This window comes from Pollicipes pollicipes, unplaced genomic scaffold (genome assembly GCF_011947565.3).
Source record: "Pollicipes pollicipes isolate AB1234 unplaced genomic scaffold, Ppol_2.1 Scaffold_2555;HRSCAF=2994_pilon_pilon_pilon, whole genome shotgun sequence".
Taxonomy (NCBI): domain Eukaryota; kingdom Metazoa; phylum Arthropoda; class Thecostraca; order Pollicipedomorpha; family Pollicipedidae; genus Pollicipes; species Pollicipes pollicipes.
In genome coordinates, this window is record NW_023596136.1 from 46,537,837 (window position 1) to 46,558,374 (window position 20,538).

General features: G+C 59.0%; 2 protein-coding genes across 2 annotated transcripts in view; one reads left to right on the plus strand and one right to left on the minus strand.

Annotated features, from left to right (window-relative positions):
• The window catches only part of LOC119102070 (BLOC-1-related complex subunit 5-like), a 28,196-nt gene extending 7,723 nt beyond the window's left edge, over nucleotides 1–20,473 (minus strand). The window contains exons 1-2 of the mRNA XM_037225444.1: nucleotides 20,317–20,473; nucleotides 14,585–14,641 (exon numbers count right to left, since the gene is read on the minus strand). The gene's annotated coding sequence lies outside the window, so the exon portion shown is untranslated. The remainder of the gene's footprint in view (nucleotides 1–14,584; nucleotides 14,642–20,316) is intronic.
• LOC119102083 (uncharacterized) lies at nucleotides 4,004–17,262 on the plus strand. The gene is made up of 8 exons (XM_037225451.1): nucleotides 4,004–4,058; nucleotides 5,864–6,028; nucleotides 7,017–7,174; nucleotides 14,619–14,727; nucleotides 15,427–15,644; nucleotides 16,021–16,156; nucleotides 16,432–16,593; nucleotides 17,153–17,262. The coding sequence occupies exons 1-8, from the start codon at nucleotides 4,004–4,006 to the stop codon at nucleotides 17,260–17,262; spliced, it is 1,113 nt and encodes a 370-aa protein (XP_037081346.1).
• Nucleotides 20,474–20,538: the final 65 nt, after the last annotated feature.

The window sequence follows — 20,538 nt, forward strand, 5'->3', positions numbered from 1 at the left end:
GAGCGCCAGATAGCAGGCAGAGCCGAGACCAAAGCCGAGTCGTGTCATCGCCACCCCCTGAGGGAGGAGCGCCAGATAGCAGGCAGAGCCGAGACCCAGACCGAGCCGTGGTCACCGCCCCCCCGCCCCCCCCCCCCCCCCCCCCCCCCACCGAGGGAGGAGAGCCAGATAGCAGGCAGAGCGGGACGTAATAGCGCCAACCAGCTTCTCAGCCGACAGCACAATGGAGCTAAGGTCGGGGGCGGAGCAGCCGTCCAATTGCCGGAGGTGGCAACGCGCGGTATCTGTTTGCGCTGGAGCTAGAAACCAGCGGCGCGCGACATTTGCATGCGCTGGACTGAGACAGGCGATCGCGTTCAGAGGGTAACTGCAATTCGGACAACCCTCTTCCTGCACCCCCGCACTCACGTAAGCCAGATCTTCAGCGCATCTCCACACGCGAGGAGAGTTCCGGCCCAGACTGAATCGGCGTTTTCTCCGCTCGAGTCGTGCGCGCGGGTAGCCAGCGTGACCCGCCTCTAGCCCTGGTCAAGCGGCGTGACTCCCTGCTGCAGTTGACGGCGGCCGCCAGAGGGGTGCAGGTGCGCGAGCAGACGCCAGACTTGAGACACGCGCACTCTCCGTGCCGGACAAAAGCCGAGGATTTGCGACTGGCAGGGTGAACCGTGAGACTGCCGGCACCAGACGGCCGAGAAGCGGCGAACGCCAGCACTGAGTAGCCGAAGGGGACCTGCCGCTCCTACTCCACAACGGGACGTGGAGGGTCCACATCCAGGCCTCCGCCGGCCGGGCCCCTCCCCCGCAGACCGGTCCGGACGCCGCTCGGCGCCCCGGCCCGACCTCAGCGACCCTCTGGCAGCCCGAGCGAGCCCGGCGCCATGAGCGGCGCCTCGCGGCCCCGATGGCGGTAGGCATGCGGCCGAGCGGGGCCGCGCTGCTGCTGCTCTGGCTGGCGGCGGCGGCGTCCGGCGGCGCCGGCGGCCGCCAGCGGGACACTCGCCGCCGCGCCGACTTCTACCGTCGGCGCTACCTGGGCCTGCAGCGCGGCTCAGCCGCCGGCGCCGACGCGTCGCCGCCGACGCCCGGCGGCGGTCAGGGTGACGCGGGCGACGCGGGCGTCGCGGAGGGACAGCTCCTCGCCACCCGGCTGGGAAGTGCGCCGGGCGGGTCGGAGGGCGAGCCCGGAGGACCGCCGAGTGGCGCGGGGTACAGTGATGGTGCCGGGCTTCTAAATGGTACAGCATTAAGTGACTACGGTGCGGAGGATGCAGAACTGGGTGTGAACAGCATCAATGGTCTGGTGCTAAGCCAAGGCGTCGAGCCTTTCGACGGAGATCGGCACAGCAAGTTCTTGTGTGAGTACCACCCCATGTGGTTTCGCATGTACCAATGCGAAAAGTATTCCTGCACGAACAGCATTCCTGGACCGATCACATTTTGCAACGTAGGTACAAATATCAATTAAATCTCGCGAGCTTCGACACCCCGTCACCGCTTGCAGCGTGGGGGTAGGGGTCAGAGATTTGATTCACTTTGAGGGGTCACTCTGATTTCACAGCTATACGCTAAGGCCCAACTTCGAGAACACGGCAATAGCCCTGTCTTGCTCCTCAAGCTGGCCCATGACGTAGCGGTCTTCGCGGGTAATTTGGCGCCAACAATGACCTTGCATGACATTGACAAAATTCACGGCCAGTGACGACGTTCACCGTACAAAACAGCTTTACAATTTTTGGGTAAACGGATATGGTGCAAGTAAAGCTACGAAAGCGCGACAAAATTCCGATTTCGTAAATTTTCGCAATGCGGACTTCGGCAATAATGTTTATTTGTTTATTTTATTTTATCACAAACACAGCAGCATTCCATTAACAGCCGAGGTAGTTTAAATCAAATACAATACACATCACACAGTAGTATGAACATAGTTAAAGGATGAAACACCTCAAAGCGAAGTGGAGATGCTACAGAGATAAAACATACTTGATCATTTGAACTCTAAAAATGCCAAAACTGTCATGGAAGACATCCGCGCTAGCGTTCGTCCCCAAAAAGTGTACCCAACGCTTGGCAGTCAGCAAAACAGACCACCCTTTACTGTCCGCACACGATCGCGAGATACACCGAGCAGAGTTCGGGCGCGGGTCGGTCAAGGCTGCACAAGCAAAGGGAAGCAGCTGAGCTGGGTTTGAGAGTCCAGTTTACCTTGCAAGATGCTTCTCAGAAACAGTAAATCCTGCTGCACTCTTCGTGCTACTAGGGATGAAATTGTGTAATGAAACGGAAGGCTGCCATAAGGAGAAGCTGTTTGCCCTGAGAATGTGTGAGTAAGCAACCAAATAAAGAGGTTGTGCTGCGCTGGATCAACCCGCATTGTGTGGGCGTTGACTGCACCAGTCCAGACCACGCTAGAATATTCTAAAACCGAACGCACATAGGCACAATACGCCACCTTCACTGCGCTTCGGTTGAATTTTGACCTGCTGGTACCGACCTGGAAGGACCGAACAAGGAGACGAAGTGCTCGACGAAGTGACGAAGTGACGAAGTGACGAAGTGCCCCTTCTCACTTTGTCTGGGATATGTGAGGCGAAGGTTAGTTTGGTATTCCGTATCACGCCAAAGTCCCTAATTTTATACACATGCTCGAGCTCAGTTCTATCGATAACATACTTGGTCTGGACGGGGGCATGCCTGAGAGTCACCGTGAAAGTTTCACACCTTGAGGGTTGAGGGTCAGCCCCCACCTGACCGATCACGCTACCAGATGATTGAGATCATTCTGCAGCGGCAGGCCGTCAGTCGGGCATACAAATAGTCATCGGATAAACAAACAGTCAAAGTCAAAGTCAAACAGTCATCGGCATACACAACAGCTAGATCCAATGACGTAAGGATGACCGTTAATAAACGGTGGAAAAAGGGGAGCCATGAGTGATCCCTGCGGCACCCAGAGGTCACCAATTTCCAATGGGAAGTTTTCCGTTGACGATACCCGTCTGATGTCTGTCGAACAGATACAGAACAAACTATGAAGTGCAGATTCCCTCCAATGGTATGCATGTTTTAGCTTGCGGATTGGGAGCTCATGGTCGATGCTCTGAAAAGCAGCCCAATAATCCGTGTAAATCGCGCCTGTCTGGTATCCGTTCGGCATAGCCTCCAAAGCCGATTTCCGGTTAAACACATAAGTTCGTGCTGCACGAACGCCTAAGAATAGAACCATACTGATGATGGCACAACACAGGCGAGACGTGACGGGACAGCTCACCATACGAAACACGTCCCAGTATCTTTACAAAGGGAGGAAGCAGGGTACTTCTGTAATTTGACGGCTCCTTTTGGTCCCCTTTCTTGAAAAAATGTGTGATGTTTGTCTGCTTGCATCTTCCCGGGAAAACACCGTAACCCACCAAGGGGTTGCAAATCTTCTTGAGCGGAGCAACTTACTCGTCCGCACACTCGGTGGCCATGCGAGCACTGATATTGTCAGTCCCACAGACCTTGTCGGGACCGACCATAGTTATCGCGGATCGCACGGCTGCCTCAAAGACTCGCAGCTGGCTCAGTGACTCGATTGGGTGGTACAGCGCATCTGGAGGGTTTTGCACACAAATTTAGCAAATTTCAGAGCAGTGGCGTCATTCAACGCGGCAGCGCGGGTCATGTCATCCGACACAAGAGTCCGCTCAGAGTTAAGCAAGACTGGTGATATGCACGACTTCTTCGTGACACATTTTAAAAACCACCGGTACCACTTGGGGTCGCTCTTGAAAGCGTCGGTGAGTTTATGTAAATATTTAGAGTACTGGTATATATAATACACGGACTAAACATCACGTCTGCTGGACGCAAACTCAGCCGCGGTCGTCGCGCTCAGGTTTCTCCACAAACGTCGGAAAACCGTCTCAGCCAAAGAGCAGCTCGCACCGCACTGCCGAACCAGGAAGGCAGGCTGTGGTCTCAGACGGTGAGCAGCTCGCACCGTACCGTCGAACCAGGAATGCAGGCTGTACCGGAGGATCACCGTGAGGACGTGGTCGGCATGCCCGACTCAAGTAGTGTGTAGAAGGTGTCCGCTGCTTGGTCAATTCCGACGTCATCCAGCAGCCCCCACGGGATCAGAGAGAGGCTCTGGCGCAGACCGTCGAAGCCAGCCTTCTTACAGTTGAACGCAGTGAGCCGATTGACCACAGACCGGCTGCTCACCGGCCCACTGAGGGAGGTAATGGTCTGTTTGTGATCTGAGTTCAGAAGACCGTCTTGGACATGGATCTGTGATAGCATGCATCGGAACAGTACTTGATCCAGAATATTCTCTCCTCTAGTGGGTTGGCAGACCCACTGTTTCAGACCCAGAAGGTCGCCCATGTCGTTTTATCTGGTGGCACGGTTCGACGCTCTTCGCAGGTTGGGAACGGCACCACCGACTGCCGGTGCCCGGTATATTTCAGGGGGCTGAAATATCCGACGTCGACGGTTCTGCAGTTCAGCGGACTGCAGCTCAGCGGATGCACTGCTGACAGGGCGGTAGATATTCCGCTAATCGCAGCGTCGTCATCGGGGGGGGGGGGGGGGCGATGACACAAGGTCGGGGCCACCGATGCACCCTGCGGCCGGATCAGCAGCACCTTGGTGTTGGCCGGGTGTGATAGGCGCAGCGGCAGCAGTGCCGTGCGGGCGGCGCAGGTCACGCTGCGCGGGGCGCGTCAGGCCACCTTCCAAAAACCCGACAGGCGTCGCATTCCCCCCCCCCCCCATATCTATCTTGAGTGGCATAGAGAAAGATATCACATAAAAAATAGGTTCCAATGTGTTCACCAGAGCGTGAATGTGAATGCAAGATATTCTAGCTGAGTTAACAAGACAAGTTGGCGTCTCAACTCGTTGAACATATCAGCAGATGATGTCAATACACGACCGAAGCAAGCCAGGCAATGGACGTCAGGGCCCTTAAGGCGTCCGAACCGAGCCCGGCAGCGGGCGTCAGCGGGCGTCAGGGCTCTTAATGCTTCACAAGTGGTGCGAGCCTGTCATTACTCTGTTTCGACCTTCCAGAAACCCGCTGCTCTGTACGCCGACGGTACTCCGAACCACTGCTACGACAGCCCGCACAATGAAACAATTCGTTCAGCGCAATCAGCGTACTGATAATGATGATCATGATGATGACAAAACAACGACTGACCTTCTGTTTTGAACAGTTGTCATAAACCTTCATTTCCGCTTCACCGACCGCAGAATCCGCTCCACACCTCGGTTCCTGATGTGATATCCGTAATCTTCGTCACAGCTCACAGTGGTTCTGTGGATGCCCGTGTGCCGTCGGGGCCGTCACTGTCTAAATGACGCACTCGCGTCGGACCACATCAGCGCAGGCTGTTCTATACGCCTATCACTGCACCTGCTGTCCACACTGCAGCTGGCAATGTGTTCCCTGCTCTGCTCACTCTGCCGCTGCCCAGCCTGGAGCGGTGTAATCATCCCTTCAGTTGTTCACGCTTCGCACCTGGCGTCTGCCACGCCGCTGTTCGTGCGCCTGCCCTCCTGTCGCCGCCGACGCCGCTGCCTCCCGCGCCTACTCCCAGTTCCGCCGCTGCTGGCGCCGGTGCCTCCCACTCCTGCCGCCAGCTATACCGCTGCTGACGCCGTTGCCTCCCACGCCGCCAGTTCTGTCGCTCCTGCCGCCAGTTCCACCGCTGCTGACGCCGTTGCCTCCCGTGCCTGCCGCCAGTTCTGCCGCTGCTGACGCCGTTGCCTCCCGCTCCTGCCGCCAGTCCTGCCGCTGCTGACGCCGTTGCCTCCCGCGCCTGTCGCCAGTTCTGTCACTGCTGACGCCGTTGCCTCCCGCCACTGCCGCCAGTTCTGCCGCTGCTGACGCTGCTGCGGTTCTCCAACTCGGCCTGTCAGGTGGACGAGGCAGACGGCTTCACCGCCAGCGGCACCTGCTACCTGCCGGCCGAGTGCAGCAGCCGGGGAGGACTGGCGCGTGGCTCCTGCGCACTCGGCTTCGGCGTCTGCTGTGTCTGTGAGTGGCTGGGTCTGGTGTTTGCTGTGTCTGTGAGTGGACGAGTCAGGTGTCTACTGTGTCTGTGAGTGGACGGGTCAGGTGTCTACTGTGTCTGTGAGGGGACAGGTCAGGTGTCTACTGTGTCTGTGAGTGGACAGGTCAGGCGTCTACTGTGTCTGTGAGTGGACGGGTCAGGCGTCTACTGTGTCTGTGAGTGGACGAGTCAGGTGTCTACTGTGTCTGTGAGTGGACGGGTCAGGTGTCTACTGTGTCTATGAGTGGACAGGTCAGGCGTCTACTATGTCTGTGAGTGGACGGGTCAGGCATCTACTGTGTCTGTGAGTGGACAGGTCAGGCGTCTACTGTGTCTGTGAGTGGACGGGTCAGGCGTCTACTGTGTCTGTGAGTGGACAGGTCAGGTGTCCACTGTGTCTGTGAGTGGACGGGTCAGGCGTCTACTGTGTCTGTGAGTGGACAGGTCAGGCGTCTACTGTGTCTGTGAGTGGACGGGTCAGGTGTCTACTGTGTCTGTGAGTGGACAGGTCAGGCGTCTACTGTGTCTGTGAGTGGACGGGTCAGGCGTCTACTGTGTCTGTGAGTGGACGGGTCAGGCGTCTGCTTTCTGTGAGTAGCCAGCTCAGGCAGCAGGCAGCAAACACCACACAATTCGAAGCAGACTTGAGCTTGACTCCGCTTGGGTGAAATTGATGCTGAATGAAATTGGAATTGAGTCCTAACCTAAGTAGAAGCCATTATTGTCATGACAAATCAAAACGAAAAACACTCAGATATAAATGTCTGCCCCGACGCTTGCCACTGATTCTTCACAAAGTTGTGGCCGATCCTGAGGTGTTTAGACCCTTGCCTACTCTTCAGATGCCAGTTCTAGCACTGGGCCCCTGACGACAAACAATCCTAAGTCCCGACGTCCCAGGCATCGATCAGCTGTGCTACGACCCAATGTTCACCAGCTGCTTCACCACGCTCATCAGCCGCTCTCCCTCAGACACCCTCTCCTGCGGCGGCACCACCAGCCAGAACGGCACGTTCTTCGTCAACCCGCAGTACCCGGCGACGGGCACCGCGGCGCGGACGTGCGTCTTCACCGTGCAGAAGGCGTCGACCGACGTCACCCAGCTGCGGCTGGACCTGCTCGAGTTCGAGGTGAGGCGTCCAGGGACGCGGGACGATGGCGCGCGAGGCAGTCGGCACCGGCGGGTGCGTCCCACCCCTGTGTAAGATGCGTTCTAACGCACCGGGTCGGGAAAAACCGACGGGCCCAGAATATGGATGGATAGAATTGGGGGGGGGGGGGGGGGTTGATAGCGGGCCCCACGTATGGCGGTAATGTTAGCTGATCAGGAGTGAAGGCTGTGGAATTACTGCACGCACTTTCATGGGCAATGCGGTTCAGAACGAGCGCGAAATGCAGGAACAGCGCCGGCCAGCCTCCAAACCTACCAAACCAATGGATAGGACAGCACGATCCCAAATAACCATACATAAATGAATCAGATCGCGACGACGCCCAAACGATTCGAGGTAGAACCGTTGGACTCATCATCTCCAATCTCGCCTCAGGACAGGTGCTTGCATGGGATCCTGAGACATTGCCACCAATGCTGATCAAGTCTGACTCGGAATGATGTACGACACTAGTAATCAACCACGTAAATGTCATCAACCGTGCTGTCACTTCTCACGCATCGATGACGAAAACAGGAACAAAACATGTTATCTTCAGCGTAAGAGCGGTTGTTTTTTATATTTCATACATTATCATGTCACACTAAGTGACCCACGAGTACGACTTTACACACGTAACGGGTCATACCACAACCCTTCGCATGACTTCACAGGCATAACCCCTGAAACACTGTATCGATGGCCTGCTTAAGCTTTGTCGCATCTCCGAGGACCTCACGCAGACCACCTGAAACCTTTCAGTTCCTGATAGTCCCAGCTGCTGAGCAGCCTGCGGCATTGGCGAAGCTGGCCCGAGCAGCTGATACCATCGTCTGATGCGTGCGCGTGTCAGCCCCTGAGATCACACCGCCCGCCAGCGGGACCCAGCCCCGCAGCGGCCGCCCCAGGAGCTCACTCTCAGCTCCGCAGCGGCCGCCCCAGGAGCTCACTCTCAGCTCCGCAGCGGCTGCCCCTGGAGCTCACTCTCGCGGCGGCGACCCGCGGGGACGAGCCAGCCCAGCGCTGTGACGGCGCAACATACTGCGCAGGTCGAGCGGCCGGTACAAAACGGACTGAGCTCGGTCTTCAGACTGCACGCCGAGCCGTCCGACCTCACGACGGACTAGTGCATAATGGACCGAGGCAGCCAGGGAAAGGATACAGCGGAATGGGTCACCATTTGCTAAGTCAAAGCGACGGACCAGTTGGTGTCAAAAAGACCACGCGGTGCGCCACGTTGACTTCCCGTAGTCGAATGCGATCTTAAATCGTCACCAGACCACCTCCGCATGACAACGCGTTCAGTCCGATGTCTGCACCGAACCGGCATCACGAGACGAGCGCGCGCTCGCCTCCGCCGGCTAGAGGGAGCCAACACACCGCTCCTCCTCCGCACTATCCGCCGCGCTCATAGACAGTCTTCCCGGGCGGCGAGCGGACAGGTCCCAGACGCGCCTCTGCCAGCCTTCAGAACCTCAGCCCGGTCATGCGCGCCTCAGGCTGGGCGTCACTCCGACAGCAGGTCGGGCCGCTCCTCGGCGATGGTGGCCAGCGTTTCCGGCCGGCGCTCGGGACTGGAGCGCGCCGTCCGCGCCGCCTGAGGCGAGCGCGGCCGCCTGCCGAGCGCGATGGCCAGGCTCCAGGCGCCGGCCAGCCCGTCGGCCTGCTCCAGCGAGCCGACGACAGGGCAGGCGGCCGGCGGCGGCGCCGTCGGGAAGAACTCGGGCGCCTTGCCGGCGATGTAGTGCGGGCTGGAGGGCACCGAGCCGGCGCTGGAACACGGCTCCGAGGCGGGCCCGCGGCTGACCAGGCAGCAGGTAAGCGCCGCCGCCACCGCCGCGCCTGCGCAGAACGAGCCGAGGCCGGCGGCCAGTGGCGGCAGCCAGCTGGCCGCCCAGCCGGCCGCCGCCGGCTCCTCGCACAGCCGGCGCTGGCGTGCCGCGCCGGAGCAGTTCCCCGGCGGACAGCTGCGCTCGCGGCGCTGCAGTCCCGCCTCGCACGGCGACCAGCCGCTCCAGGGCTGCCAGCCGACGCACGCCGCGTCTCCGCACTGCACCGTCTCCTCCGCGACGCCCGCGCAGCCGTCGGCAGCGGTGCCGAGCGGGGTGAGACAGCGCCGGCGACGGCGACGCACGCCGAGGCCGCACGCCGGCACGCACGCGCCCCACGCGGCCCAGCACGTCCAGGCGGCCGGGCAGCGGTGCACATGGCACTCCTTCTCCTCGCGGCCGGCGCCGGCGCAGTCGGGCCCGCTGCCGTGGCACGGCCGCGTGCGGAATGTCACGCCGCGGTCGCACGGCTGCGAGCAAGGCGCCCAGCGCGTCCAGCCGCCCCAGCCGGCGCCCGGCCGCGCCCCGATCAGGCGGCACGTGCCGGCCGGCTCGCACCGGCGCCGCATCGTCTCCAGCTGGCGGCTGGCACTGCCGCCGCTCTCTGAGCGCACCCAGCACGAGTAGCCGAAGCGGCGCAGGACGGCCGTGACCCCGCGCTGGCGCAGGAGGCGCGCGCCGCTCGGCGAGACGGCGGCCGACACGGGCAAGCGCGCCCAGGCCGTCCAGCCAGAGTCGACGCGGTGCTCGGGGCAGGGCGCGGCCGGGCATGGCGCCACCTCGCGCTCGCAGCCGGCGCAGGGGGCGCCGCCGTGCGCCGGCAGCGGCGCGTCGCAGCGCCGCCGGCGGCTGCGCAGGCCGACGGCCGGGCCGCAGCCGGCGCCGCACTCGCTCCACGCGCCCCAGCTGGACCAGCCGCCGGCGACGGGGCCGACCGGGCGCGGCGCGCAGGCCGGCAGCGGGCAGAGCGCCTGCTCGGTGGCGGCGCCGCGACAGGCTGGGCCACCGCCGGCCGGCGCCGGGTCCGAGCAGGCGCGCCGCCGCGAGCGCACGCCGAAGCCGCACGAGGCCGAGCACGCCGTCCAGGGCGACCACTGCGCCCAGCCGCCGGCCACCGCGCAGCCCGACACCTGGGCCGCGTCGCCGTCGCAGCGGGCGGCGATGCAGACGCGGCGGCGGCAGCGGCAGGCGAGCGGCGGCGCGTCCCGCCGGCCGCACGGCTGCCACGCGGACCAGGCCGCCCAGCCGGCGGCAGGGGGCACCGGCGGCGGGCAGGCCACCGCCGACGCCTGCGACCAGGCGGTGTCCGCCGCCGGCCGCAGTGTGCAACGGCGTCCGTCCCAGCCGCAGTGCGGATCGCCGCAGCCCAGGCAGGCCGCCGCCGCCGCCAGCCGGTGACATCTAGCGGCCGGCAAGCGCACCACCTCGGCGTCCGTGCCGAGGTAAAGCGCGGAGGAAGCGGTGTCCAACGCGAGGCTCTTCACGCTGCTCATGTTCAGCGCCAGCTCTCGAAACACGTCGAACGTGTCCAGCTCGCAGCTGGCGCCCGAGTCCAGCAGTCGCGTCTTCCGCACCACGCCGCGCTCAGAGACAGCAAACACCACCATCGCCGTGCCGTTGCCGACGCTCACCGCGTCGGCCGCGACGAAGCGCCACGCGTGCCGCGCGTCGATCGCCAGTGGCGGGCCCGCCTGCCTGACGGCAGTGGCCATCCGGTGGAAGCGCTCGGCCGGCGCCGGCGGCTCGGCGCATTGTGGGCCCGGCGTCGGTGCCGACACCCGGCCGCCGTCTGGCGCGGCGGAGAGGTGCGGGCCGTCCAGCGCCGCGTCCACGTCCGCCAGCCGGTACTGGCAGACGGCCGAGCCGGCCAGCGGCGCGGCGCGCGCCGCCACCAGCAGGCGACCGTGCCGCAGCGTGGCGGCGGCGGCCTCGCGCAGCGGCGACGGCGCCCGCTCGCCCGGCAGGCCGCATTCGAGCCGTGCCGAGCGGAAGGCGCGCCACAGCCGCCCGCGCGCGGGACGCGCCGCGTCGCGCTGGCAGACGCGCACCACCGTCAGCGCCGGGCGGCGGCCGTCGCAGCCGCCAGCCGCCTCCGTCAGCACGGCGTACACGTACGGCCCGGCCTTGAGCAACGCCGCCGGCCGCGGCGCGTCCAGCCAGGCGGCGTCGAAAGGTGCGCTGCGCACGCCGCCGCCACCGACCGGCGCGCCCCACACGGCCACGTCGGCGCCGGCGAAGTCGGCCGGCGCCGCGGCGAACACGGCGCCGGCGCCGGCGAGCAGCGCCGCTGAGGGCTGCAGCGGCGAGTGCGGCCCGACGCCCAGCCCGGAGACGTTCCGCTCCACCAGCGAGACGAAGTCAGCGCGCCGCCACGTGCAGACGGGTGCGAAGGCGTTGGTGGCGCAGGCGAGCAGGCGGCGGCCGCGGCCGAGCAGCGCCGTGACGAAGTTGGCGCAGAGCGCGGCCGGCTGGCCCTTAAGCAGGCAGCGCTGCCGGTCGAGCGCATCGGCCGGCCAGCGAGCCAGCTCGGTCAGCGAGAGCGCCTCGGCGTCCAGCCGGACCAGCGCGCCTCGCCCGCCGGCCAGCAGCTGCCCGCTCGCCGCGTCCGGCAGCAGGGCGCTCCAGTTGGACACCCCTGGGAAGCGGAACACGCGCACGCCCGGCGGCAGAGGGCTGGCGCCGGTGCCGGCGTCGGCGACGTCGGCACAGAGCAGCGCCGACAGCAGGATGAGGGCAGCGGCGGATCGCGCGCACGTGGGCATCGCCAGCACTCACTGCCACCGAATTCCACCGGCGCCGACACTCCTACAGAAGGCAAGGCGCGGCGGACTGATTCCAGCGGTCCGTCAAATTTAGAACGTAGCCGGAGTAAGGGTCACAATTTAAGCACTTCAGCATTTGAGTCTGGACTGAGAGGTGCTGGTAGCTGACCGCAGGGACAGCTGGTTGCTCTTCTATCAATGGACTGCAGGGACAGCTGGACGCTCTTGAGGCCGCTGGCCACGACGTGAAGGGGAAATGTCTTGTCGCGATGAATCCACGCTTCGCATAACACGCTCCGAAGGGCAGACACCTCTCGGCGACTCGCTCCAGGGTCTCGCCTCCACGCCGCCCCGACACACACCCGGAGTCACGCCTGTTCCGAGGTCTGGAGCGCCCCGACCGCCGCCCGCCCGTCACGGCCACCCGACCCAAACTTCGCGCGCTCTCCGCCTCCCCCGCGCGCCCGCAGTCGGCCGGCGACAAGGGGCCGCGGCGCCACCCCCGGCGGAACGTGATCCGACGACCCCCACAGGGGCGGCGTGCACTTGTCGGGCGGGTTCGCACGCTCGCTACTGCGACAGGTGGCCAGGTCAGCCCTGAATGAGCGTCTGATTCGGACTCGGCGGCGCTGGGGGACTACTGATCATCAATGGATGCTCGGTTTCTACGTTCCACGCGCCGATACAGCGCCGCCGACCGGGACCGCGACCGTGGGAAAATGCCGGATTATCGGGTCATTCTGTGCCGCGGGACATCTGGTAGCATCAGAGACGGTGGGGGACCGGCACGGCAAACGTCAAGAAAAGACGGAACGTATGGATAACACGGGTGTACCGCAAACTACGCGGGAAGCCGTATAAGCGCATGTGCTCCGCAGCTGGGATAAATCGAGACAAGACACATGTTGCATCTGCAATGGCAGCCGGAGTCTCAATCGAGATTGAGGAGTCTCAATCGAGATCTGCTGCGGATTGTGGGTGAGTGTCATATCGCAGTGCAGCGCTCGCAGATGATGGGCGCGAACGGCTAGCGAAAATAGATCCACTGCAGTTATGTCGTGCGCTGATGCGCTGCGGTTTTTGACGCAAATTCAGTGCACAAAGCAATGGAAAACCGATCAAAACTACAACATGCTTGCATCTAAGGGTGAATGATGGTAGAAACCACCAGGACGAGAATACTAGAACTGCTGCCAGCTGGGCCACCATGACCCGCGGCACGCTGGCAATCACAACCCAGGCACGCAATTTCTCCCAACGGCACAGTCACATGGTGGGGGCCCTGCTGATCTCACATCGCCTTCGCTTGAAGCGGTCATAACGGTAACATGGAACCGCGGACGACGGAGCGTGGAACAGGGTGTGGTATGCCATGAGCCAAGAGTCCGGAAAGCTAAAGCTTCATGTTCCACAGTCAGAAGAAACAACCCATGCCCCGCTACTGAGCCGCGGTAATGCTTGTTTTCCGCGACGCACATCTCTCAGGATGCAAAAAAGCAGTTTCTTATAAAGCTAGGGTCTGAAGACCACGCTGGCCTCCCCGGGTTGGTTGAGTCCATGTCCAAGGACTCAGTTGGTTCCATGTTCTTATTTAGCGCATGCCTGTGGTTGTTGCTCGGCAATCCATTTAGCTACCATTTTGCTGTGTGTACATTACTAGCATTTTCGACTACAGAGCAGACATGTGCCCGGTCATAGGATATCTTTCTGAAAACCAGTTCCCTGCTCCCGATTACCGGTTCCGGAACTCGGAGAAGCCAGGAACAAATGAAGCATAAGACCAGAGATCCAGCAAAAAAAGATCGGCTGTGAACTGTGGTGGGGAAACCAGCAAGATCCAACATACATCTTGATGACAAACCAGGAGATCCATCCCAACCATCAAGGCTTTACGACGCTCTCAGCTGCTGAGGCAGGCAGGCGTCGCCTGCCTCTCACCCTGGCGGGAAGTGCGGACATCGCGGGAGATCGAACCCAGTACCTCAGGTTTCCCAGGCGTGAAGCGATAAACGCAGACGCGTTAACCGCCGTACTATCCGCACCGGGAGATACAGCAATACTCAAAGTCCAGCCTAGAATAGCGGCAGAGATCCGGCAAGAGCCCAAGATCAGCCTGCGACTATGTTGGGGATCCGACAGGAACCAATATCCAGCTAAGGTCACGGGAAGCAACAACCAGGATCTTACCCAGAATTATTGTCAGGTGCCAGTGCGTATCTATACTTTGCACTTATATTACGCTTGTTTCACGATTAACTATTTTAAAACATTTGCCGACCATCTCTTCCTTAGATCTATTCATATATCTTATTCCAGACGATATTACTTCAACGGTCGGAACTACCCAACAGCCAACCGGGTTAGTGTTGACGAAAGAACCAATAAGAAGCAGAAACCGTAATGTAGGGTTTTGTTATTGAATCAATGGAACCAGAAACAGGGGTCTGATTTTGTGAGGAACTATGGCGAACCAGAAACCATGATCTCTTTTTTTAATGAAAGAACTACGGACACTAGAACCCAGGATCTAATGTTTGTTGACAATGGAAGCCAAGGACAGGGTCTGGTATTTGTCAAGAAAACACGGAAAATCAAGAGTGCTCATGAGAGAACCCGCAGGTACCAGAACCCATGGTTTCGTGATCATGCGGGAAAGTGGCAACCGGGAACCACGATTATAAGCCAGGCACATGTCTGTGGAACCAGGCACATGCCTGCTGCAGAGATGTGGCCAGGAGAGGTTGACAGCCGATACAGACGTCGGACCTCTGAAGCGGACTGTGTCACAGTGAGCCTACCTTACGCGTCCGCCCCGCTCTGCTCTGTCCACAGACGGCGCCGCCGACGGACGGCAACTGTAACACAGAGGAGTTCACCGTCACTGGCCAGAACACAAACGGTCCCGTGCCGGGCATCTGCGGCCAGAACAGCGGGCAGCACAGTGAGTGGCACGAAACAGCACCGCACGAGGGCGCGTGTGCCGGTGCAAAACAGCACCGCACGAGGACGCCCGCAGGAGAACAAAACAGTGCCGCACGAGCACGCGCGTGCCGGTACAAAACAGCACCGCACGAGGACGCCCACAGCAACACAAAACAGTACTGCACGAGGATGGAAAACAGTACCGCACGAGGATGCACGCAGCAACACAACACAGTACCCCACGAGGACGCACATACCATTACAAAACAGCACCGCACGAGACGCGCGTACTGGTACAAAACAGTACCGTACGAGGACACACGTAGCAGTACAAAACAGCACCGCACGAGGACGCGCGTACCAGTACAAAGCAAAGATCATCGTTCACGCGCAGTAAGCCACGGCCGCTAAATAAACGAAGACAAACAACATAAAAACACGGACAGCAGTATACCTACGATGACTCAGCAGTGGAATAAATGCATTTTATTAAATAAAGTAGTTAATCTAAGAACTTCAATACTTCATCAGTTTCAGTGGTATAATTTCCTTATTAAGAACTTTTTAAGTTGAAGACTTCATTTATTATTCAATGAAGCATTTGATATAATTAAACGTACTTTTCGTGTCGTGGGCGATGCGTTAACTGCGCCGAGAGGATCGCACCATGCGCATTGTGGGAGGCGCCCGTCATTAACGACGTCCACCCCCGCCTCAGTGTACGTGGAGGTGGGGGACGTGAGCGGACCGGTCCAGCTGCGCATGGTGACCTCGTCGGGGCCGACACCGCACCGCTGGCGGGTCAAGGTCACGCAGTATGCGCGGGCGTCGCCGGCGCGCGCGCCGCACCACTGCCTGCAGCACTACACGGGCCAGATGGGCCAGTTCGAGAGCTTCAACTTCGCGGCGGCGGGCTCCGCCGGCGAGGGGTACCTGGTGCGTCACCGAGCCGGGGGGGGGGGGGGGGGGCCGCCGATGGACGCCGAGCTCGGTTTCGACTGTGACGCTGTGTTTGATGTGGTTTGTGGCGACAGACGGCTGACAACACCCTCCCGCAAATCACCCGGGCCAACCTGCTCATTACCAGCAGCGGGAGACGGCAAACGATGAGGCCTTTTTACCCAAATTTCTCATCTGACATCACACGCAATGCAAAGCCGGTGAGCCACACAGTTTTCGAGAGCCTCCTATTTTAGCACGAAAGAACGAGTGAATTGTCAACTGCGATGGTAAGGTGGCCATGGCAGTGCTCTGGAATTATAAACTCCTCCTACACAATGTCATCCCGTGTTCACGTTTGCACCGCTTACAGAATAATCTCAACTACATAATCTGCATTCGGAAGGAAGCCGGCTTCTGCAGCATCACGTACGGCGTCGACCGGTTCGACAGGTTCAGCCAGCCAGAGACGTTCGACATCTTCAACGCCAGGACCTCCGTTGTCGGAGGTGAGAGGGCACGACGCGCAACAGCTGGAGAAAAGCACCGGGCAACCCTGATCAGGGGTCCGTTTCCGCGAACGCCGAGTGCTCCACACCAAGCCGCTCGTGTGCGCCCGTTCACCCGCACTCCATGATCGCGATTCACCAGCTGCCTGCGACCCGGTCCGGTGCACGGCGCGCCGGGCGGCCCCGCTGACCCGCCCCCTTCCCCCCCCCCCTGGCGTGGCGCAGGCTGTGACGCCGGCCTGATCGCCGCTGACACTGGTCCGCCGGCGCCGCAGGGGTGCTGGTGGTCTCGTCCAACGTGCCGGCGGGGCAAGCCGGCATCGGGCCGACTCAGTGCACCGACGACTACATCCTGCTCAGTGCGGACCGACTCTGCGGCGACCGGCTCAACGACGGCTCCTTCAACAGCTTGCTCACCGAACACGCCGACGTCACCGGTCAGTGTGTGACATCAGCAGACTCGGCTGGCGCGGACCAATCGCTGGCCCACAGACCCGCAGCACAGACGCCACGCTTACCGTGGTGAAGTCAAAGCAGAAGGCTTACGTACAAGATAAAGTGAGATTGTTGGGCTGTATACGACTGGAGCAAAATTCGTACGTAACAAACCATGGTGAGGTCCTCAGTCCCAGTCGTGTATCGCGTAAGAGCACAAGCTGCAACCAACTGGACGCTAAAATTATCGCCCAGCGGCGGAACCTAAACCAAAGCTCCCTCTCCCGGCTTTGCTGAACTGTCGAGCTTGAGTAAAACGGGGCAAGCGAATGTGGCTTTTACATCGTCTCCTTCCACGCGACGACCATTTCAATAGGCGGCGGGATGAGTGAATGTCTGTTGCATTCGGGTGCCTCACTGTGGCCACCTAGAGCGATCGGCGGAGGTTTTCCGAAGCTTCCACTCTGGGAGACTTGACTGCGTGAGTCACCCGACGCCCCCCCCCCCCCCCCTGCCCGCCACTAAAACCCTGACGCATCGGCATGCTCGCTCTCTCCGCAGACAACACTGACGGCCCGTTCGTCATCAAGGTCGTGACGGGGCCCTCCATCGTCGGAGCGGGCTTCAGGCTCTTCTACCGTCAGAACGCCTGCAGGTCGGGCCGCGAGTGACCTGAGGCGACCTGACCCGCCTGACCTGGCGTCGACGGAGGTCGTCCGTCCCAGCCGTGGCAGCAGCGGCCGCATTGTGTGAGAGTGCCTGTGCCGATGGCCAGGGGACTGAACAGCTGGCGCCGCGCTGTGCGGTGCGAGGCGGCCTTCCGTGGGGATGGCTCTTACACACCTACCCAGATCTCTTGTCGTCTGTTTAGTGCAGTGCAATGATCGTGAATATACTCCTTTGCCATGTGTGCGTTGTTATGGGTCACAAGTGCTTCGTGTAACCACTGGGAGTTGGGGGGGGGGGGGGGAGGAGATGAGTCCACCAAACCAATTTTCCCAAAATGGGATCTCGTTCCTCGATCTTACCCACGTAATGCACGTATTTACGAGTTCGCGCTCAAAATGTACTTTGCTGATCAGGTTGTCCCCTACGGATTCAAGCTTGGCCCCTTTAACCATGAGTGGTCACACCCATCCACGAATGGTACTAATCTTGGGGATCTGAGTCAGCACCCGAGCCCAATAGAATCGGCAAGCAAGCCACGAAATGGCAAGATCCATACTGGGGTCCTGTTCTGCTACAGGTGGCGAAACGCCTATCCACGAAGAACTACGCGTCACGCGCCACCTCAAAATACATTTCAAATTAATGATACAGTTCGAATGCATTTCAATTTCTGTCCCACTGCTCGGCTGTGGACGTACAACCAACGCATCGCGTCATTACGTCAGCCAAGCCGCGTATTAGAGGAAACCAATATATTGTTATCAAGCACCATGCCACTCCTTTTGGATAGTAATTTGAAGTCGCGGCTTGCTGAGACCCCTCTCCCAAGTCAAGCGTGTTCGCGGCTGCTGTCACAGTAGCCCTTTGAGGTGTTACGTGAATAGGCTGGACCCAAAAGTGCCGTGAGACTGCTGTCTGAGTGGGCTGAACAAACCAATGCCGTGAGACTGTTGCCTGAGTGGGCTGGACCCACCAGTGCAGTGAGACAAGAACACCATTCCCCCTCTCCTCCTGGTAGCGGGGCCACGGGCGGACGGTGTGGTGTCTGGCGAACACATCCTCCGTGGCAACTATGACGACCACCCTGTGCCCCGAGCCATGAACTCGAGGATCGCGCCATGTTACAGCAGCTGAGGAGATGCCACCAGGCAGCAGGTGGCTGATTTCATCATTCACCCAGACCTGGTGATAGCGTGTCACCTATCCCTGCCTTACTTAACACTTAACTGGGGTTAGCTTGTGGTAGAGGGCGACAATATACAAACCACAGGCCTGCCCGCGGTCACTGTAAGTTATCAGGCCAAAGTTGTGTGACCTAACTGACTAGATAATTTTGTTTCTGCCCTTTCATCGAACAAGGTTGCGGAGGACCTACTATGCAGTACAGAGCTTTTTTGGGTGAGGGAAGGAAGACCTACTCAGTGTTAGGCCTACGTTTGGAAGGCATGGTACTGTGAGTACCTACGATCGGCAGACCTACGCTTGGAAGACCTACACCCGAGACCTACTCTCGGAAGACATACAGCTTTGAATGTCTGCACCCGGAAGACCCACGCTCGAATGGCTTTCTCGCGGATATCTACGAATACGACACCTACTGCCGTTTTTCGTGTAACGAGTGAGGACCTTCGGACAAACAGCGATGCTCCGACTCGGATCAGGAACATTTTTGCCATTTGTGTCCTGAGATGAGTCAGCGTGAGCTCGGCCCATGCCATCCAACCCTTTCGTTTTACACCGGGTCAGGCTTTGAAGCTGCCCGGCCGCCAGGCCAGCCTTTCAGCCCATCCCTACCAGTCCCATCCCACTCTGGCCACCCCTCGTGTGGTGCCGCCCATTGCTGTTTGGATAGTCTGACTTGATAAACAGACACCAACAGTGTATATTGACAAAGGTCTCCCAACAGTAGGTCCTCCAAGACTAGGTATTCCAGGAGTAGTTCTTTGGGACAAAGGCCTTCCAAGTGTGGGTTTTCTGGCAGTAAGAAGCTGGTCTTCCTGGTTAGTTACACAACAAATGCCTGTTTGCTTTGGTTGCCCCCTGTGACTGGAGATCCAGCTGCTTGAAAACAGAAAAATGGTAAATGCAATGTGCTTTAGTAACCAGCCTGATGGTGCATATCTGGAAATGCATGTCAAGCCACTGAAATATAACTCTGTCCCATCATATACACTACAGGTTGACCTATTGCTAGCCATGCTTTTGTGATAACATTGCTTAGGACATTTTTCTTCTGGTGCTACCCTGCATTGAATAGAGAATCTAGTACCACTGCATTAGAGGCTTAGCCTGTGACAAGCAGCATGCACCCAAGAGTGATGTTATCCTGAAGCACACAACAATGTGTAGAAGTCTACAAAAAATGCAACATCAAAGCACCATAAAGCATGCAAGATTGTGACACCATTTGTAGGGTATGGGGAACTGGACATATTGCACAATTGATTTGGAACTAATATTTTAGTTTCAGCTTTTAATATGCCTTTATTAGGAGCTGCCTAATGACTTATCACAAGGACAGAATGAACATTCAGGTAACTGGCCACATAAATGTGCAGCGTGATAACATATAAAGCATATTTCTGCTGTCCAGTATGTCACAATGATAGCTGGGTGCAAAACACATTCATTCATCTTTGGAACCTGTCCTCCAAGGATCCAACAATTCCAAATGGGAAATTGTACACACAGAAACAGACCATGATTCAAATCATGACTCACAGTGAATTATGAGGAAAAATAAAGCAAGAAGTTGTTAAGTGTATTTCAGAGAAGCAGTCATAATATAACTAAGACAGTACAAATTGCTGTTTTCCTAACAAATAGGGGAATCGATAGATGGATGTTATTCCATTGCCCCGGACATTCTGAGGAATATGGCTATTGGTGCTGTCACATTTAAAAGAATCAATCCATGTGCAAGTCACACAAAAAATATGTGAACAACACATTTTTATTCTACCAGCACTACATGAACTGAACTCATTCCACTAGCATCAACCACAGGTCCGAATACTAGCATCTAGTTAAGTAGTTAGAATCTATTTTGCACTCACCTTCACCTCCCGCTGATACTCAGCTACGTTGTTATGGGCTGATAGCTTCAGTTTTGATGACATCCATCATACCTTCATTTCAACAGACGACAATTTCTAAATTATCGCGATTCCGCATTATCTGGCATATATCAAAAACCCGGACAACCCCAACCAAACTAATGCATACCAATACCGCCAATATGCTGCGTTTGTTATGCCGTAATGTATGCATCTGCGCCA